Source organism: Daldinia caldariorum (assembly GCF_022478825.1).
Source record: "Daldinia caldariorum strain CBS 122874 unplaced genomic scaffold F4812scaffold_8, whole genome shotgun sequence".
Lineage (NCBI taxonomy): Eukaryota > Fungi > Ascomycota > Sordariomycetes > Xylariales > Hypoxylaceae > Daldinia > Daldinia caldariorum.
In genome coordinates, this window is record NW_025953044.1 from 316,798 (window position 1) to 334,955 (window position 18,158).

At 47.6% G+C, this 18,158-nt stretch overlaps 6 protein-coding genes across 6 annotated transcripts; 5 read left to right on the forward strand and 1 right to left on the reverse strand.

Annotated features, from left to right (window-relative positions):
• Window positions 1-1,398: 1,398 nt before the first annotated feature.
• F4812DRAFT_377995 (60S ribosomal protein L5) lies at window positions 1,399-3,130 on the reverse strand. Its single transcript, XM_047932009.1, has 3 exons — window positions 2,926-3,130; window positions 2,735-2,772; window positions 1,399-2,648 (listed from the first exon to the last, which is right to left on the reverse strand). Exons 1-3 carry the CDS (start codon window positions 2,926-2,928, stop codon window positions 1,784-1,786), a joined length of 906 nt encoding a protein of 301 aa, XP_047790150.1. The 5' UTR covers window positions 2,929-3,130; the 3' UTR covers window positions 1,399-1,783.
• An 89-nt stretch (window positions 3,131-3,219) lies between these two features.
• F4812DRAFT_378099 (HAD-like protein) lies at window positions 3,220-4,586 on the forward strand. Its single transcript, XM_047932010.1, has 2 exons — window positions 3,220-3,485; window positions 3,627-4,586. Exons 1-2 carry the CDS (start codon window positions 3,432-3,434, stop codon window positions 4,428-4,430), a joined length of 858 nt encoding a protein of 285 aa, XP_047790151.1. The 5' UTR covers window positions 3,220-3,431; the 3' UTR covers window positions 4,431-4,586.
• Window positions 4,587-4,741: 155 nt separating this feature from the next.
• Window positions 4,742-5,309, forward strand: F4812DRAFT_459125 (cytidine deaminase-like protein; the record flags this gene model as incomplete). Its single annotated transcript, XM_047937485.1, has 2 exons — window positions 4,742-5,046; window positions 5,108-5,309. The coding sequence occupies 2 exons, from the start codon at window positions 4,742-4,744 to the stop codon at window positions 5,307-5,309; spliced, it is 507 nt and encodes a 168-aa protein (XP_047790152.1).
• A 1,766-nt stretch (window positions 5,310-7,075) lies between these two features.
• On the forward strand, window positions 7,076-8,698 carry F4812DRAFT_378274 (uncharacterized protein). Its single transcript, XM_047932011.1, has one exon. It carries the CDS (start codon window positions 7,383-7,385, stop codon window positions 8,505-8,507), a length of 1,125 nt encoding a protein of 374 aa, XP_047790153.1. The 5' UTR covers window positions 7,076-7,382; the 3' UTR covers window positions 8,508-8,698.
• A 1,027-nt stretch (window positions 8,699-9,725) lies between these two features.
• F4812DRAFT_451094 (MFS general substrate transporter) lies at window positions 9,726-12,058 on the forward strand (the record flags this gene model as incomplete). Its single annotated transcript, XM_047936163.1, has 9 exons — window positions 9,726-9,985; window positions 10,202-10,277; window positions 10,344-10,369; window positions 10,448-10,523; window positions 10,580-10,684; window positions 10,741-10,765; window positions 10,935-11,296; window positions 11,370-11,648; window positions 11,714-12,058. 9 exons carry the CDS (start codon window positions 9,726-9,728, stop codon window positions 12,056-12,058), a joined length of 1,554 nt encoding a protein of 517 aa, XP_047790154.1.
• A 1,799-nt stretch (window positions 12,059-13,857) lies between these two features.
• F4812DRAFT_471196 (SNF2 family N-terminal domain-containing protein) lies at window positions 13,858-18,044 on the forward strand (the record flags this gene model as incomplete). The annotated part of the gene is made up of 7 exons (XM_047939067.1): window positions 13,858-14,026; window positions 14,082-14,320; window positions 14,387-15,621; window positions 15,652-15,704; window positions 15,864-16,612; window positions 16,679-17,769; window positions 17,804-18,044. 7 exons carry the CDS (start codon window positions 13,858-13,860, stop codon window positions 18,042-18,044), a joined length of 3,777 nt encoding a protein of 1,258 aa, XP_047790155.1.
• Between the last annotated feature and the right edge of the window lie 114 nt (window positions 18,045-18,158).

Consider the following 18,158-nt stretch of genomic DNA (forward strand, 5'->3'; position numbering starts at 1 on the left):
CGATAGGTACGGCGCCCGAGTGAAAAAGAAGAAGAAAAGTTGAGAAGCAAAAAGGGGCCATACCCGCGCATAGGTGCTGATCTAACTAAGAGGTAGACAGCATATTCGCTTTCTACCTATACCTGCCGATTACGCCTCGGTGTCGCTCCGAGTATGAATGCTACCTAGCAACTTTAGCCCAAGGAACCCGCGCGAGAAGTCCTGCGTATCCTCCAGTTTAGGTATTCTTGTAGTTTCAGTCGAACTATAGGTAGCTAGAGTAAGTACTAATAGAAGAAGAGTGGCTCGGTGGCGCTTAAACCTTGGTCGTCGTTGCATACTAGCATTGTTGGGGATATTCGGAAATGGATGGCTTCCCTAGGCTGATCTGGTTGAGCTGCTCGATATAAAACAGCAAAGGATTTAGGTATTTACCTACCTATGGGTGATAGCTTTTGCTTACATTGGGTTGTATGTAGGTAGGTAGGTAAGTGTTAAGAAGTAAATGCCACATATATAACACTAAAACTTGAGTGCTTGTTGTATGATAGGTGTATATGACCACATACACGACTCTATCTACACACATTCCAGTAAGCTATAAAGTCAGCGGTATATTGTCTCACCAACGTAACACATTTCCACAGGAAAGAAGTCGGGCTATCCGAGCTCCCAATCAACCTAATAACACTCATAACTCGCAACATCCGAAACCCATCAAGCCGACGGCAATGCCATCGACGCCATCGGATACTAACCAGACGGATATTCCCCAAAAGCCGCAGCACCTATGAGATATCTACCTACCTAACGTAACCCAACCCAACCCATTGACCTCCTATAACAAGTCAAGATGTTGTTAAACTCCATCTAACTACGACCAATATATCGTACATACCTACCTAGGTACATGCATACATAGTATAGCTTCTTTGGAACCGGAGCCTAGCAACACCCTCCCTCGCTGCTCAAGCTGCCCAAGGCCACTCACTTACAGTCTACCTAACCTACTATAGCTAGGTACCTACCTACCTCTATCAAGAGAGCCAAGTTAGGTAGGTACATAGTAGTTCTCAGCCGCCCCTCCGCACACCCGAGGAAATCCTATAGTAACAAATAAGCCCAACTCTTTTTTTTTTTCTCTCTCTTTTTTTCAATAGCGTGAGGATGAGGATCTAATTAACATCACCATCACCATCCAACCTCGATCTAACCTCAATAACCAGTAACCAGCCTAAGCGCGGTCCCGCTCCGGGTACCGGGCGGATATTTCCTCAATAGGACGAAACCGAGTCCGAATCCGCTGCTAGCGGGCTACGCTAGAGAAGACGCGAGGACCCCTATTTCTCAAGGAAGGCTAGCTTCTTCCTTTCTCGGCCCAAATAGGACTTAGCGTCGCGCCGAAGGCTTCGCTAGGTAAAGAGCCGCACCTGCAAGACGTATTTTAGTACGGAATGTGATAATCGGATGAAAGGGCTATCGGCCGATATCGATGCGAACTTGAGGCAGGGATAGAATTAAAACAGGTTTCCCACTATGTAGGTACCCAAGGCAATCTTTGTACTGCTAATCAAGGCAGCACACTGCCTACTTAGGTACGGATATCCGTGAAAGGTATTTATAATTTTCAGGGGGAAGATTACCAGACAAGTCACGGAAACATTGATATCAAGACAATGACGGTGCATAAACTTCATTGATTCGTTTAAAAACCCGTCAGTACGCCATCCCTATGAACTCCGATGCCTGAAGACAACCGTAAATACGGAGTGACATTATTTTTTCCTTTCCCAGAACCGACCGTTTATTCAGCGCGGAGCTCGGCAATTCTAGCCTTGACCTTCTCGCGCTTCTCCTCCTTGGTAGCCTTGGGAGTCCTGTACTTCTTGGACTCGGCCTTCCATTCCTCCTTGCTCTTCTTGGGAGCGTCGCTCTCGGCCTTCTTGAAGGGGTCCTCACGGATAGCGGCGTGGGCCTCGGTGTAGAGGTCCTCAAGACCGTCAGCCTCGATGTCGTCGTCGAGGTACTTCTGGAACTGGCTCTTGTATCGCTCCTCGTCATCGTCGGCGAGAGTCTCCATGTACTCAGCGACGTGACCGCCGTAGATGTACTTCTTCAGGGTCTCAGCGTCGAGCTCCTCAGTTTCCATGTCGAAACCGGGGAATCGGTTCTCGGAGTGAGGGACGAGGATACCACCGTCGGAGGCACCCTTCATGACACCGAAGACACGGGCACCGGTGGAGGTTCGGGCAAGACCAACGTCAAGGAAGGCCTTGAAGGGTCGGCGTTCCTCACCATCGTGCTCAGCAGCCTCGGTGAGAGTGTACTCTCCAGTGGGCTCCTCAACACCAGTGAAGGTCTCGTCGAGGCCGAGCTTCTTGAGGACACGGCGGGCAAGGAGCAGGCCGGTGGCGTAGGCGGCAGCCCAGTTGGTAAGACCGTGCTCGATACCGTAGGCCCTCAGCTCGTGGGAGTAGGCAGCGGCGAAGACCTTGTCACCAGAGATCTCGGAGGTGACGATCTGGGTGATGATGTCGCGGTTGGTGAATCGGACGACCAGGCGGTACTTGGGGGCGTTGTACTTGTTCTTGGCCTGGGTGATCAAGCGCTTGCGGGCATAGTAGTCGGTCTTTCCCTGGCGACGGCGCTTGTACTTGGTCTGGAAGCGGCTGTTGGAGAAGTATTTGTTAGTTTTCACCATCTTCGGAGTGACGAAGAAATAAATAATTTGCATAATATTTTAAATATTACTTACCTGTAGTAGGAGCTGCTCTTGACTACCTTGTGGAACGTCTGTCAAGATCCCATCGAGTCAGCAATTTGCGCTTCAGAATTTTATTTTCCTTCATTCCGAAGCATCTTGCATTGACTCTCACGATCAAATGCCACTATTGCAATATTCGCCATTTCTAGCATTGCAAGGGCTTGTGTTCATCCTGAACTCACCATCTTGATTGAATTGGCTGATGGGCGAACGTTATCAGCACGGTTGTCGAAAGGGTTGGAGTTGTGAAAAAGATGGAAAGTTGCGACGTGAGAAAAAGTTGTGGGCTTAATTGTAGTTCCATGTGGGCTAAAATTCAAAATTCGCTTGTGAACCCTTGTTTGGTGGGGTACGAATTGGAAAAGTCGAGGTGGGCGACGACCACTATCAACCTTACCTTAGGTTAGGTAAGCTTTTACGCATGGACCACCTTTGGGTTTATGTAAATCAGGTACGGAATACAGAGCTAGGTACCTAACTTCCATAGGTACTTGGTACCGATCTCCGCGCCGTGGGATGGCTGGCCATGGGCAACCGAGGCATGGACAAACACCCAGACAGCGTCTTCTTATTTTCTTAGACATTCGTTAGAGAATAATTTAATATTTTTAACTGTAAAATTTGGTTGCATACAACTATCAGGAAAATCGACTGTAACTTAAAAGCTTTGGAATATCCGGACATTATCATGATAGCGCATAAACAACCGAAGGTGCTTCTATTTGATATTGGAGGAGTCTGTGTAAGTTGTAACTCACTATTCCGACGAACATAGCATCAATTATTACTCCTGAATATCCAAGAACGGTTGAAACTCTCTTTTATTTATTATACCAACCTTTAGCATATAAAATAGGATGAGAGCGTCACTAACGCGGAACAGGTCATCTCACCTTTTCAATCCATATTAGACTACGAACTGAGTTTGGGGATTCCACCGGGATGGATTAACTACTCGATATCAAAAACGGCACCGAACGGTTTTTGGCACAAGCTAGAAAAGGGCGAGATTCCCTTAGATGACGCATTTTATGCCGGTTTCAACGAGGACCTTCACGATCCTACGAGATGGGCAGCATTCTACAAAGCGCAGCAGTCTAAGAACCCGGATCTCCCAAAGGAAATCCCCCCGGTGCCGAGGCTTGACGGACGCTGGCTTTTCAATGATATGATGACGTCTGCGACGGACCCCGACCCGTGGATGTACCCGGCGCTCAAGAACCTGAGGGCTAGCGGGAAGTTCATCCTCGCCGCGCTGAGCAACACGGTTATCTTCCCGCCCGACCACGCGCTTCACAGGGCGGATTTCTTCGCCGACCCGCTCCGGAGTCTATTTGACGTTTTCGTCTCTTCCGCGCACGTGGGTTTGAGGAAACCGGACCCTAAGATTTATCAGCACGCGCTGGACGAGGTTGATAAATATGCTCGGTCCCATGCTGATGAGGAACGAGGGAAATCGCTCGGCTGGAAAGAAGGGGTGAAACCGGATGATATCATATTTCTTGATGATATCGGGGAGAATTTGAAAGCGGCCAAAGCGTTGGGGTTTCGAACTTTAAAGGTACCGTTGGGAAAGGCGTTTGAGGCGGTGGATGAGCTGGAGGTTATCACAGGCCTCAAGCTAGCTGGCGGCCATCCTAGGATACCTATCAGGCCAAAGATAGGAGGCGTGGGTGCTAAATTATAGATAAGCTGTTTAATGGTGTAGCGTCGGCGCTATGTATTATGAGGATTAGAAATTTAACATATATGTATACTGCGCGTTGTTCTTGAGAATACTATGTAACAATCTGTGGTAGCGGGGTTCTTATCGCCGGGCATCACCGCTTTCATAGGAGCAAGGTCCCCTTAAGTTAATACAAATGCCTGTTTCTCCCCAATTACTTATATGACTGGTTGATGGAAGCTACAATTGAAGCCATTGTATTGAAACTTACCTGGTAAAAGTACAACGCCAGCGAATCTTGTCGATCTAGGGCTGCCAGGGCAAACAAGCAAATGGATACGCGTCGTGACACAGCAGCCGTATCGACCCCAGCCCTGTTCCCAGAGCGTCATCCGATGGCGCCTGCACAGATCGCGGCTGGCGTCCAGGCAGTGCTGGCAGTGCAGCGTCGCGCAGTAGCACTCGGCAAGCGCCCCTTTGCCGCAGCGCTGGTAGGACCCGACAACGACACCGTGCTACTGATGCATCAGTCCGTGGACCAGGTACACCACGCCGAGAGCGAGCTCGCTAGGCTGGCGTATAAACACTACCCGAAAGAGTTCCTATGGCGGTGCACGCTCTTCAGCACGTGGGAACCGTGCGGGAGATGGGATGGGATCACAGTGGGCACACATCGGTCGCATTGTCTTCGCGGCCAGCAACGACCAGCTATATGAACTGACCGGTCCGGGCAATAAGGAGAATTTCACGATGGACTGGCATACTAGAGATGTTTTAAAGGGATGTCCGCAGAAGGATATCGAGGTGATCGGACCATTGGAAGAAGAGGGCAGGACGGTGGTGGAAGAGAGCGATAAATATTGGAGTAAGACAAGGACCAGCAGTGGCTTGAGTCGTTGATGAGGTTTCGGTTGACTGCTTGAGCTCCTTAAGGCTGAAGATCGAGATTAGGGTGAAAATTAAGGTAAGCCATAAATAGAACACGCACAACGAATATTAACCAAATTTTATTTTTGCTTAATATGTTTGGTACTTTTTATGAAACGGCGTGGTTGCAAAAGGCCCAAAGCCACTTATGTTAGGTACCTCAATTCAGGTGATTCAGGTGATTGAGAAGCCCGGGAAGCGTAGGGATGTATTAGTGGATACGGTCCTGCGGCTTTTGACGTCAGCTCATGTTAGCAAGAGGCAACCCCTAAATTGAAGAATAAGCCCTCTGTACTACTGTTGAATTACGCGTATTAGACCGAAATAACTGAGACAATTTTGTTAGTTACTTCCAAGTATTTATATTATGTACGTAAGTAACCGCGCTCTAGTAAATGTAACTACGACTTTTCTTGAAGAGTTTGAACAGAACGCGAAAAAGCGTCGTGGACTGCTTCGAGAAGCTGACGAGGAACGAAAATTACTTTCGTAACTAAAACAGGGTCTTATGTTATAGGCTTAGGTTCTTCAATGTTAGAAATCTTGAGTGGGTTAGATCCGCCGGGACTTGAAATATAGTTCCACTTATTCAAAAGGGGGAACCAATAAAGAAACAGAAGAGAGCATGTGTAACCTTTTTGAGATAATATGGCCTGTGTGGGCGTTCCTGGCGTTCCTGGGCGCTTTTTTTTTTTTGGTCATCGGATTTTGAACCTTCCCCTGTTCCAATGACGATCCCCCTCGAATCTCAATCTTCTGTTGTTCCACAAGTTGCCAATTTTGTCTCATCGCACCAATACGATAGAGGAAAGGAGGATGCATGGTACGCAGTCTCGCCCCGTCGCCCTGTCGCTTAAATTGATAAAAAGCCACGTTGGTGACGCGCTTGCAGCTAGGGGTTCCCTCTTCAAAAACTAAAATTTCCCTTTAGTGTCTCAGCTGTTGCATCGTGACAAACGTCCGCTTAGATTCAATATTAGACGATTTCGACTTCTCCTCAATGCTCCACAGGTGAAAATCTGTTCCCGGCGGTGTAGGCTCTAGAGTTAGTCGTATGTATGAAAATAAAGTGTTAAATCGGTAACGCAAGTCTTATTTGTAGATAGTACTAATATATTAATTGAGAAGTGGTAAACCTAATAATTAATTGTAGAACCAATACCAGTAGGTAACAGAATTTCGACCAATTGAACAAATCACCAAAGCTTTGCTGCAGCTTTTTTTGCCAACCGCTGGACGTAATACAAATATGAGCAGACGCTCTCCTCTTCAAAGATTTCTCGTACTGGTGTGACGCGCGACTTACTTAAACAGATATAAAAACCAGAAGGAATGGGAAAAGAGGATGCGTAGGATTCGAACCCAGGCCTTTAAGATACCACCTACCAATGGTAAACAATCTTATCCCACTTTGACGCATCATCCCTCCTAAAGTCGGGCATATCATCGCGGTTGATTGGCCTGTATTTGCTGCCTAGAGCTGGAGGCGCTAGTTTGATCGCTTGTCTGGGCAGGAGAGAATATAGTGGATAAAAGAGGCAGGTTTAAATGTTTAGGGGGGGATTATTAAGTTAGCGAGGTGATATTCTAGCTAAAAGCCCTATTAGAATAGATTGCCGGGTTATTGTTGTAGAGGCGCACTGGGTAAGGAGTTCCTTCTACTATTATTACCGGTCTACCACTTGCAATTAACTTACCTTGTAACAACTCACTTAGGTAGATTCACCATTTGCCAGTACTCTTCTCTTCTCTTCTCTTCTATCCTTACCTTTCACTTACTTTTTTTTTTTATTACGTTAGGTACCTCTACCTAACCTAACGTTAATACCGGGGTGTAATACTTATCAACCACATTATTTATCCTATACAAACTTGACTCTTCATAATATTATCATATTGTCATATTATCACTCCTATTCGATCTGAATCTTCTTGGAAACAACTTCGATCTGGTCAAGCCATCCTTGACTCAACGTAACTTGACTTGACTTCCCCTTGGATTCGAAGAGTACCAAGCAGAAACGGGATGACGCGATCGCCCTTCCCATGAAGCTTATGAAGGGTCCTTGCAACCTCTGGTTGCCGATTTACTGGAAATTCACCTTACCGGCAATCTTACTCATAACCTCGTTTCTCCTGCTTAAGAATCTCCGGTCTGCCCAGGACCCTCCAGCTGCGATCCAAGATTCTCATAGAGTTCTTAACACCAGCGAAACTGATACTGATCCTCTACCTCTTAGCCATAGCCAAGATGCTAAAAACATCACCATTAATCTGGTGGTGGCTACTCTTCGCAGGGACGATATCTCATGGACAGAGAAGATCAATTTACCCAACCTTAACGTAATGCGATATGTCACTGATGATATGATGGCGCCGTATCACCCGCCAATACCAAAGAAGGGGCGCGAGGCGATGATTTATCTCACTTATATGTATGACTTTTACGACGAGCTGCCGGACGTCACCATATTTACCCACGCCGATGAGAGTCCGTGGCACGTGGAACGTTCATTGAACTCGTCCCTAGTATTCGCCCTGTCGCATCTAGACTTGAACCAAGTTATGCAGGCGCAGTACTTCAACCTGCGCGTGTCGTGGGACAACGCATGTCCGGATTGGATTAACACGACGAATTCCGAATATAACGATGAAAAGCAAGAAGAGAGCTTTATGCGTCAGGCATTTATCGAAAACTTCTCCACGAATGATGTCCCCGAGATTCTGGCTGGTCCGTGCTGTTCTCAGTTTGCGGTAACGAGGGAGGCTGTCCGAAGGCATCCGAAAACCCAGTATCAGAGGAATTTGGCTTGGTTGATGAAGACCGACTTGTCCGACTTCCTCTCGGGAAGGGTATGGGAGCATATGTGGCAGTACCTGTTCAAGGGCGAGGCGGTGGACTGTCCAATCGAATGGAAATCGTACTGTAGAATGTACCACATCTGTTACGACTTAGAGAGCAGAAAGCTGCTCAGCAAGCTAGAATTAGAGAGGAAGAATTTGGAAAAAAAGACGGGAGTTTTCGACAGGATAGGGGATCTGCTAAGCGGTATGAAGAACAAAAGACGCTTGAGGGAGATAGATGCTATAATGGCGGTTGAGCTCAAAAGCGCGCTCCAAAGGGGAAAGAGTGAAGCGATGCGGACACAGTTGCTCTCGGATTCTTGGTGAAAAAAGCAATATAGGCCACGGTCAGGCAGGTTCGTTACAAGTGATACCCTAACTTTGCTTTTTATAGAAAAAAAAAACGTTTTGCATGATTTGATGGCTCATTAATAGAGGCATGTCAATGCTTACTAGCTGATGGCACATTCAAAATGTAGGTTGAGCTCTTTGACCTAAGAAGCATTAGAGCATATCGGGACAACCTAAACTTTCTTTGGCGGTTGCTTCCGGTATCTATGGTTCGTCGTTGGATTAATCAATGCCGAAGTGTCGGGCTCTAAGATTCGCACGCGACACAACATGATCACTTCGCTTGAGACCGCTACGTCAAACCGGATGCGCATATCCAACAGACCAATGAGAGAATAGCCGGCCGTCTAGTCTAGTCTAGTCTAGTCTGGGGAATAAGGGGGCCTTTGAACTATTGCGTCGTAGCGATGATAGCGAGGATAAGAAATAAGAAACTGGTTGGAGATACATATCTCCGGCTGTGAAGGGGAAGGGGAAACGGCCGCTAACCCCGCAACTCCGGCTGTTTCCCATGGGGTATTGACATTAGAGCTAGCAGGGGGGCGGGTGGTTTTTCTCTTCAACCGCAACCAATAACATCGTAAATCAAGTACGACCTGTAATACAACAAAGCCACCCACCCCCCATGTTGTCTCCTTGTCCCCCCGTTCATGGCTAAGGCATGGCTTATCGTCACCGATAACCTGGTCCTTTGACACACACTAGACAAGATGTTTTCTTTGGTAGTATAGGTTAGTTACATTTTCGTGCGGAGGCGTTTTGTTGATCTTGTGGGAGAGAGAGGGAGGGGAAGGTTGAACAATGGGCGTTGGACAACATGGGGTAGCGCAGGTGTTCCCTTCAGCTGGCTACCTAACTAGATACGAACAGCGTACAGCGCGCAACAAAACAAAAAACAACCCCTGCTTCGTGTGTGCACATGGATATATCTGTATGTATGTAGGTAAGGTCTAGGTTACCAGGTATGTAAGCGGTTGATATGCAGCGTCACATCAACCCTGTACTGCAGATTTTATCGAGCCGAGCTTACATAGCATAGCATACCACAGCATAGTATACCTAATAAAAGTAAGGTCGTTCGCTCCCTTCCCAAGATACCCCAAGCCTTCCCAACATTCCGGTACCTATCTAGTCGAAATACCTACTTGTAGATTTCAAGCAGTGGGCATTATTAGCCTGCCTTAGGTAGGTAGGATGACGAGCGAGAAAAGCGACCTCGAGAAAGCGGTCTCGGCCGAGGAGACTACTACTACTACCGCTGCCGACAAAGATGGCGACGAGAAGTCTACTACTGTCCACGGCCTGCCCGACGTCGCGGACCTGACGCAGGCGAACATGAGGGGGCTGAGGATGCCGGAGATCATAGCGAGGTTGACGCCGGAGCAGCGGCTCGAGTTGGAGACGCGACTGAGGCGGAAGATCGACTGGCGATTGCTCCCGATGATCATCCTCATGTGTTAGTCGTTTATGTTTTTTCCCCTTTTTAAAACGCTTTAATCTTCAAGCTACCTACCTGCCTAGGGATATACTAACTTGCGGTGTTTGGCGTATTTCTAGATATTTTAAATTATATCGATCGGTTAGAAAAACCCCTTCCTTTACTGCCACGTAGCTCGATAGTCCGTGTTTGGAAGATTTTATTTTTCTTTTGGTTAATTAATACGTCGTAGCAACAATATCGCGGCCGCGAAGCTCGCGGGTCTACCTGAAGATTTGAATTTGGATCCGAACGCGAGCGAATTCCAGGTGTGTAACGCTTAGGTAGTCTCTAACCAGGAAGAAGGTGATAGTGGTTCTGACCTCGTCGTACAGACCGCTGTGAGCATCCTATTCGTCGGGTCGGTATTAAGAGCTTCCTTAGAAATGAGAACCGAGGGTTGAAAATGGGTGATAGCTGACCGAGCCCTGGATAATAGCTACCTGCTCATGCAGATACCGTCGAATTTATTCCTAAACAAGATCGGAAAGCCGGCTATTTACCTCCCAGCATGCGTACGTCTCCTCGAACCCGGCATGCTTCATTATGGTGAACTGACTAGCGGTGGTAGATGATGATATGGGGTGTTATCTCGGCTGCTACGGCGGCTGTGACTAACTTCGGCGGCCTCATCGCTGTCCGCTTCTTTCTGGGGTTTATCGAGGCGGCTTATTTCGTCAGTATCACAGAGACTCTCGGTCATATTAGGGCCTTTACCTAACTATCTTTTAGCCCGGATGCCTGTATTACTTGAGTTGTTGGTGGTATGTGTAAGAACTGAATCCCGTTTTCTATACACTATTGCTAACTGATTTATAGTACGTGATAATGAATTTCGTAGGAGTTGTCCGGTGGATGCCTCAAAGGAGATACCAGATACCACGTGCGTAAGCTCCCGACCCTGGATTCTTGCTAACATCTCCCAGATACCCGTAAAGAACTCGGACTGCGCACAGCGTTCCTCTACTCGGGGGCTCTAATCTCCGGCGCATTTTCGGGCTTGATCTCGGCGGGGATAACGCAGAACATGGACGGCGCGAGAGGGTTAGGTGCTTGGCAGTGGCTGTTCGTGATCGAGGGTGTCATCACCGTCGGCGTCTCGTTCGCCGCCTTCTGGATCCTGCCCAACTTCCCGCGGACGACCTCGTGGCTGAGCGAGGAGGAGAAGGCCCTCGCTATCTGGCGCTTGGAGGAGGATATCGGCGAGGACGACTGGATCGATAGCGAGCATCAGTCGTTGTGGACGGGTGCTAGGTTGGCTTTTGCGGACTTGAAAACTTGGGTCTTGGTCAGTTACAACAAGCCTTCCTTCCCCCTTTTTTTCCCTAGGTTGTGTTAAGTTAGAAACTGACCAAGTCCAGTTGTTTCTTCTCTTCGGTATCGTTGCTAGCGGCTCCGTGACGAACTTCTTCCCGGCCGTGGTCAAGACCCTGGGCTACAGCAACGTCATCACGCTCCTCCTGACGTGTCCTCCATATGTGCTTACCGTTATAACCACTTTCATAAACGCCTGGCACGCCGACAGGACCGGTGAGCGCTACTTTCATATCATGATACCGCTGTTCGTCGCCCTGGCAGCATTTATCCTCGCCGCAGCGACAACCAGTTTAGCACCTCGGTATGTGGCTATGATGCTCATGGTAAGTTAACTTTCATCTATCTATCGCGCCTTAGGAACATGAACTCTAATTAATATCGTATAAAGGTCCCGGGTGTCTACTGCGCCTTCGTCGTTGCCCTCGCCTGGATCAGTAACACGCTTCCCCGCCCGCCGGCCAAGCGCGCGGCGGCGCTCGCCTTCATCAATGCCGTGTCCAACGCCTCGAGCATCTACGCCTCGTACATGTACGAGGACCGGATGGCGCCGCGCTACGTCATCGCGATGTCGGTAAACTGCGGGACCATCTTCCTGTCTATGGTTTCGGCTACGGTTCTGAGACTTATACTCGTCAGGCTGAATAGGAAGCTCGATCAGGGAATCTATGTTAAGGGCGCCATTAATGCGCTGCCGGGCACCGCGGCTGAGCACGGGTTTAGATTTAAGGTCTGAGGTTGAGGTATGTACCTAGGTACCTAGTAAGGGTTTTTGGGTACTGAGATAGGGAGCGTAGATGAGTGATAGTGTTGTCGTTCTACAGCATCATCAAATGGAAGAGGATACATATGCCTGTGAGGCTTAGGTGTATTTCTCCTCTATTTCACAAAGGGCGTGAACTCCTAGTTCATGCCGATGTACTGTCCATACAGCTAGCGGAAGAATAGATAGAGGTCCATCATGATTGCTTCTCAATAGCAACAACTCCATCTTATTTTAAGAATGTAATTGATTTATACGATGGACTGCAGTATATAAAACCTTGAAAGCCACCACACTGAAGGTGAATACGAACTTATATTACTTGATTGTGATTTGTATATGGCTGGGTGAACTGAACGATTCATATAGAGACTTCTAGTTGATTAATTTATATTATATCTTAAATGATATTATAACGTCAAGCCCAAGGATGCAAGCGCTAATACCCCTTGCCTACCTCCCATATTAACAAGTATACCTTGTGAAATAAATCACAACATTGAACATACCTACCTACACACCTTTCGAAAAACAGCAAATCTACCTAGACACAGGAAGTTAAGTTAAAAGCCTATACAATATGCTTATCAGTTTATATTATGTTATATCATCACCGTTCTTGTTCTCGTTCTCGTCTAGGCATTAGTAAAATGCCTTCTTTCTCCTCAAGCCCATGTTTGTACTCGCTGTAAAACCTCCAAAATAAGTTCTTTTCTTGTTTTTACAAACAGATCCATGCTTTCCCTCATTGCCCAATAATTACGTTCTCTCCCTGTGATCCATCAAGTTCAACTCTCACAATGTCAACCCAGAATACGGACGGCTCTGGACAAAATGTCTAATGGAATTGAACTAAATGGTAGGCCCTAGTTTTTCAGGGTTTACTCGCCATTTTCTGCCAAATTTCACAAGCTATAAGTGCACTTACTTTCTATTACTTTACGACTTCCACTACGCCTTTCCCTCACGGTTCATCTTCTCCCGGCGAGCCTTCACTACCTGTTATTATACTCAGCTACAGCTTATAAACTGTACTTCCCCTCTGACAATGCTACCTTTGGGTCCTTCGTGAATTCTCCAGTCTCTGGAAGCTTCTAGGGCCCACCAACAGCAGTTTCGAAGCACCTTTGGCAAGAAGCAGGGGTTCTGTACCTGACTCTTACTCCTTTCCCCGTCTATATCACCATCATCATCATCTCTCCCCCTTCCTCTCTCTCTTACTTATGCACACACTTATGCACACTCATACATGCAAACACACATACGCATACATATAAGCATGCACATACACACTTGCTCCCTCCCTCCCTCTCCTCTCTCTCTCTCTCTCTCTCTCGCGAATCCCCCATACTGATTTAAGGAGCCTTAGACACTGACCACTGGATTACATCTATTTGATAAACAGCATCATATTCTCTATTTAGGGATTAAAATTCCTTTTCATTCTCTATCAACGCGTTTCGCCCCGAAAACTACATCTTCAATATACAGAAATTCTACTAACTGGGCCGATATCTAGAAGTGACTGCTTACAGCTGGATTAGAATATCGCCTAACTTTCATCACAAGGCTTTTAAAAAGGATCTATCTAATTCATTTCATCTATTCCATGGCATTTACCACTCCACGCTCGTCTTCCCATCGTCTTGAATCGTATCGCACTCTGCATAAGTGTCCGTCTTTCCTGTTTATTGCATATACAACTACACCTACCGTGATTCTATGATGCTGCCATATTACACTCCACTTCTGACATCTCTGCATTTGTGATAATGGCTGAAGAAGAGGAACCAGGACAGCCTACCCCAAGCTCACATCGACCTCCTATCCGTGAGTCGCTCTATTGGAAAAAAAGAATCAAGATAAATCTTCAGACACTCCACGTCGAAGAATCATTGCGCCACGGAAGGCTGGACCCTCACCGAAAGTTCAATGAGCAAGGTATGACCTTGATCCTTCCAAAGCTCTAGGAAGCTAGCTAACGTTCTAATCAAAGATCTCAGGGAGTTTTACTCGGATCGCCTACCTCATCCTGATCGAATCATAGATAACCAAACATTTGCTCGCTGGGCTATCGAGGAAGCCCTGCGTGAATACTCTCCTGATACCCGATTCCAATTAACTGGTGGAATCATGCAGGGCCAGTCTGTCAAAATGAGCAAATTTGAGAGGAAGACCCTCGGAGAAATCACCAAAACTGTTCAAGCCGAAAGCCAGCTTGAAGTCGACGCCGAGGTAAGTTCTAGGATCTTTCTATTTAGGAGTAACTTCCTAGTTCGGCACTGACTCCACGGTATCTAGAACCCAAACGGCTCAGGAGAGACCGACAATGAATTTACCCAGGACGTCGGGACGATAGCGCAATGTATAATATCAGCATCGCCCAACTGCCTTGGACCCCCGACTGAAGCGAGCGCGGCGTACTTACAAATGGAAAAATGCGGCGAATACGGTCCAAACAAGTTATCGAGGTGGAGGTCACCCCTATTTCCTAGGCTGGATGGCCGAGATGGTCGTAAGGCTTTTCACGACAATCAGATTACAGCAATCGTCTGGATATTATCAAGGTTCTTGGGCGAGCTCCCACGACTTCGGATAAAGCATAAAGATCTTTGGGATGAAGCCACCAAAAGATATATACAAAAGCCGGAAACCAGGGCCGAGAGGAAAAATAGACAAAAGCTGCGCGGTCCCAAATATTTCGGCGGTATCCTTGCAGACTCGATGGGTCTTGGAAAGACCTTAGCTACGATCGCGGCACTCGATATACTAGCGACGCAAAGATTAAACCTAGTAATCAAAGATGGTAAAGAACGGCACCGCCCAATGCTAATACTAACACCGAATACTATTGTTGCCACCCAATGGATGGATGAGATTAACCTTATAGGAAGCTCACGAGGCATTAAGCAGATCATTATATCTGGGCATGGCTTCCAGAGGAGGGATAACCAGCTTAGGATTCACAGCCTGACACGCAAAGAATTCGATACAGACTGGCCGCAAGAACTACGTTATGTCTGGGATGAAGACGACCAGAAGGCATCCAAGACTGTCATTATCATGTCTATCGATGCTTTCGCTGGGAGAACATGCGTAGCTATCAAAGATGACGACGGTAATCAAAAATGGGCTTCAACTTTCACAAATATGAACCGACGATTTTCGGTTGTGGTTGTCGACGAAGCCTACAAGGTTCGAAATACGGCTACGAAGAATTGGAAATCAGTCGCTCTGCTGGATCGCCAATTTACCCTGTTAATAACAGCCACTCCGTGCCAGAACCATATAAAGGACCTCCTTGGGCCCATTCAGATGCTTTGGGATAACCCACATGAGTATCTCCGGGAGAAGGGGTTGCTTAAGGACATACAAAGAATATTTATAATGCCTCTAGATTTACGACGTCTGGACACCGTAAAGCTTAACGATGACCGCTTTCTTGTCGCGGGAAGCCCAGCCCTACTGGCCAAGCTGATTTACCGATTCAGAGGTTCCTCTGCTGTCGATATCCAGGAGACACGAATGTTTTTAAAGTAATTCGAATCATTGGCAATTCTGCGAAGGGCACCCAGTTCTCGATTGAATGTGGATTGGGAGGGCAAGAAGCAAGTTTCTTGTGAGTAACGCATAATCGGTTCCCCCTTTTCGATATCCCCGGGACCATTTCGTTGGCCATAGAGCCTTTACCCTCGGGAGATGATACAGGGTTTTGCAGATGACCAGTTTACCAGAATCATCGCCAGAATCATCGTTGCTAACTCTTTGTGCTCTCTAGTGGATGGGTTGTTGCCTACCGTTGATAATTACACAGTCAATATACAATGCGATGAGGCGTTGGAAAAGGAATGCCAGGGAGCACACATAGATCTCCTTATCGAGTACATGAAAACTTTAGACAATTGGAAGCAGAATGCAAAAAGTCCAGATATGAAGCCGATACTCTTCCTGTACCGTTTATTTCATCTTGCTGCTGCTTCCCTTGACGTGTATCGACTCGAGAACCTGTTTACGCTAAACGGATTCGGCACAAAATCTACGGACGTACGCACTATGCGTAAATCAAATGTTAACTTCATGCATATCGCCCCTTTTCTCCTCAAACGAAGTGATCCAAAGCCTAAAATAGCCCTGGATTATGTCAAGCTAGCAGTGCGCAAGTCGCCTATCTTACGATACATCCTCCACTACGTGAAAGGGAACCTCCTCGGCAGGGGTAAGAACGGCAAGATCAAGAAGCTCTTGATAACCGAAGGAAATCCGATGCTAGCATATTACTACGAACTCGTCTTTCAGTTTCTTCTCATCCATTGCCGCACGCTTCATTCGGGCCTAGCAGCCGAAGAACGCAGAGAGCTCATCGCCGACTTCAATAGTGATGCAGATCATTCCTGCCAAGTTTTGATCCAGATGTACACTGTCGGCTTCGCCGGATCAAATCTACACAAGAATTGCTCACGGGTCTTGGTCGCATCGCAGGCTTACAGTCTTGCTGTTCAGACCCAAGCTGTACATCGGGTCATTCGAGTAAGTATTGAGGTACTCCTTTCTTTTTCTAGAGTTCTCAGTGACTAATGAAGGTTGCCTACCTAGGTAGGCCAAGAATCCGACGTGAAGGTATACCGACTCAAGGTTAACAATTCGTTCCACTCATTTCAAGAAAGCCGACAAGTCGAGAAGATGCTTCCAGAACTAGGGACCCGGGCACAGGGCCCGCTAAATGATGTTTTGGTCCAGGTGCTCAACCTTTTCCAGTCCGAGATCGATGGCTTATGGAGGAATCCGGAAGCCCGCGACCTCCTTGAAAACATGAACTTGATCAATAGTCCTGCGGCGGAAGGAGAGGAGCCGGGATCCAAACGTATAAAACTAGGAGATGGGAGTGCTGTACAAGCTGAATCATCACAGGAGGATGCCACAGATATTGAAGTACGGCCCAGGAGGAAGCGCAAGAGAAACGGACATGATATGTCAACCACCAGTCTATTTGAGATGGACCCAGAAAGGTTTACCGAGTGCAAGTCTCGCTCGGCCTATTATAAGGAATTCAAGGGATTACCCAGGGAGTTGAAGAGCTACTTCTGCCACAAGAAAAATAGCCTTCGAAGGATGCTATCCTACGGCAGTAGGAACAATAATGCAGTTACGAGGGTGTGGCAGGTGAAGGACCTCAATGATTCTGCCGTACTTGAAAGAGCCATGGAACTCGTACTACGGATCAGGCTCGGGACAAACAGCATTGGGATGCTACCCCTGCCGCAAATCGATTTCTCTCTGGCCCCTCGGAAGAAGCTGAAGGAGCTCGCGGGTCTGTTGAGCGAAGTTGAAGTGATAGCTCAAGATATACAGACGAAAAAGGACCGAGAGGATGCAAAAGGGCTGAAGAAGGAGAAGGTCCCGGCCGAGTTGAGAAAGGACATGACAATGCCCGAGCTAGAGCAGATACTCAGGGACAAAGCCCTGGGTTTCAAGTGCAGCGAATCCCCTCGAGGTTCCGCCACGGTCGCTAGCTCCATTAGCGAGGACTTCGATTCAGAGCGAGAATACGAAGAGGAGGAGGAGGAGGAGGAGGAGGAGGAGGAAGAAGAAGGAAAGGGAGAAGAAGAGGGTGAGAACTCTTGCATCCAGGGCGAATTACGTCGGGATAGCAATTTGGAAGCCGATGACGACGAGAAAGATGAGCTGTGGGAACGGCTCAATGCCGCGCCTGGCGATAAGAAAAACCAAGACGGCGGAGACGACAGCGGACTCGGACGAGCTTATGTTCCTTAGCAGCCGACCCGTCCAGAAGGATAGAAGCTCGCCGCGTAACTCGATCGACCTCACAGGCGACGGACCTAGCGGGAGTGGTGATAGAATTAAGCGAGAAAGCTCAGCTGAAAGCATGCTCTATGACGATTCCGACACGCCCAGACCTGCTACAATCTGGAGACTGGCAGGAATACATGATGGAGGATAGCGACGAAGATGACAGGTAGGTCCGCCCCGCCTATCGCCGCATCGTCGGGTACGCACGCTCCGCCGTCGCTTATATCACGCCAGAAGTATCATCTTGACAGATCCAGGTCCCACA

Excerpts from the sequence above, each read along its gene's own strand:
- F4812DRAFT_377995 (XM_047932009.1), bottom strand. Across the intron at positions 2,649-2,734 it reads AAGAGCAGCTCCTACTACAG|CCGCTTCCAGACCAAGTACA; the intron begins GTAAGTAATATT and ends CTTCTCCAACAG.
- F4812DRAFT_378099 (XM_047932010.1), top strand. The coding sequence starts at position 3,432 with ATGATAGCGCATAAACAACCGAAGGTGCTTCTATTTGATATTGGAGGA. Across the intron at positions 3,486-3,626 it reads TTGATATTGGAGGAGTCTGT|GTCATCTCACCTTTTCAATC; the intron begins GTAAGTTGTAAC and ends AACGCGGAACAG.
- F4812DRAFT_378274 (XM_047932011.1), top strand. The coding sequence starts at position 7,383 with ATGAAGCTTATGAAGGGTCCTTGCAACCTCTGGTTGCCGATTTACTGG.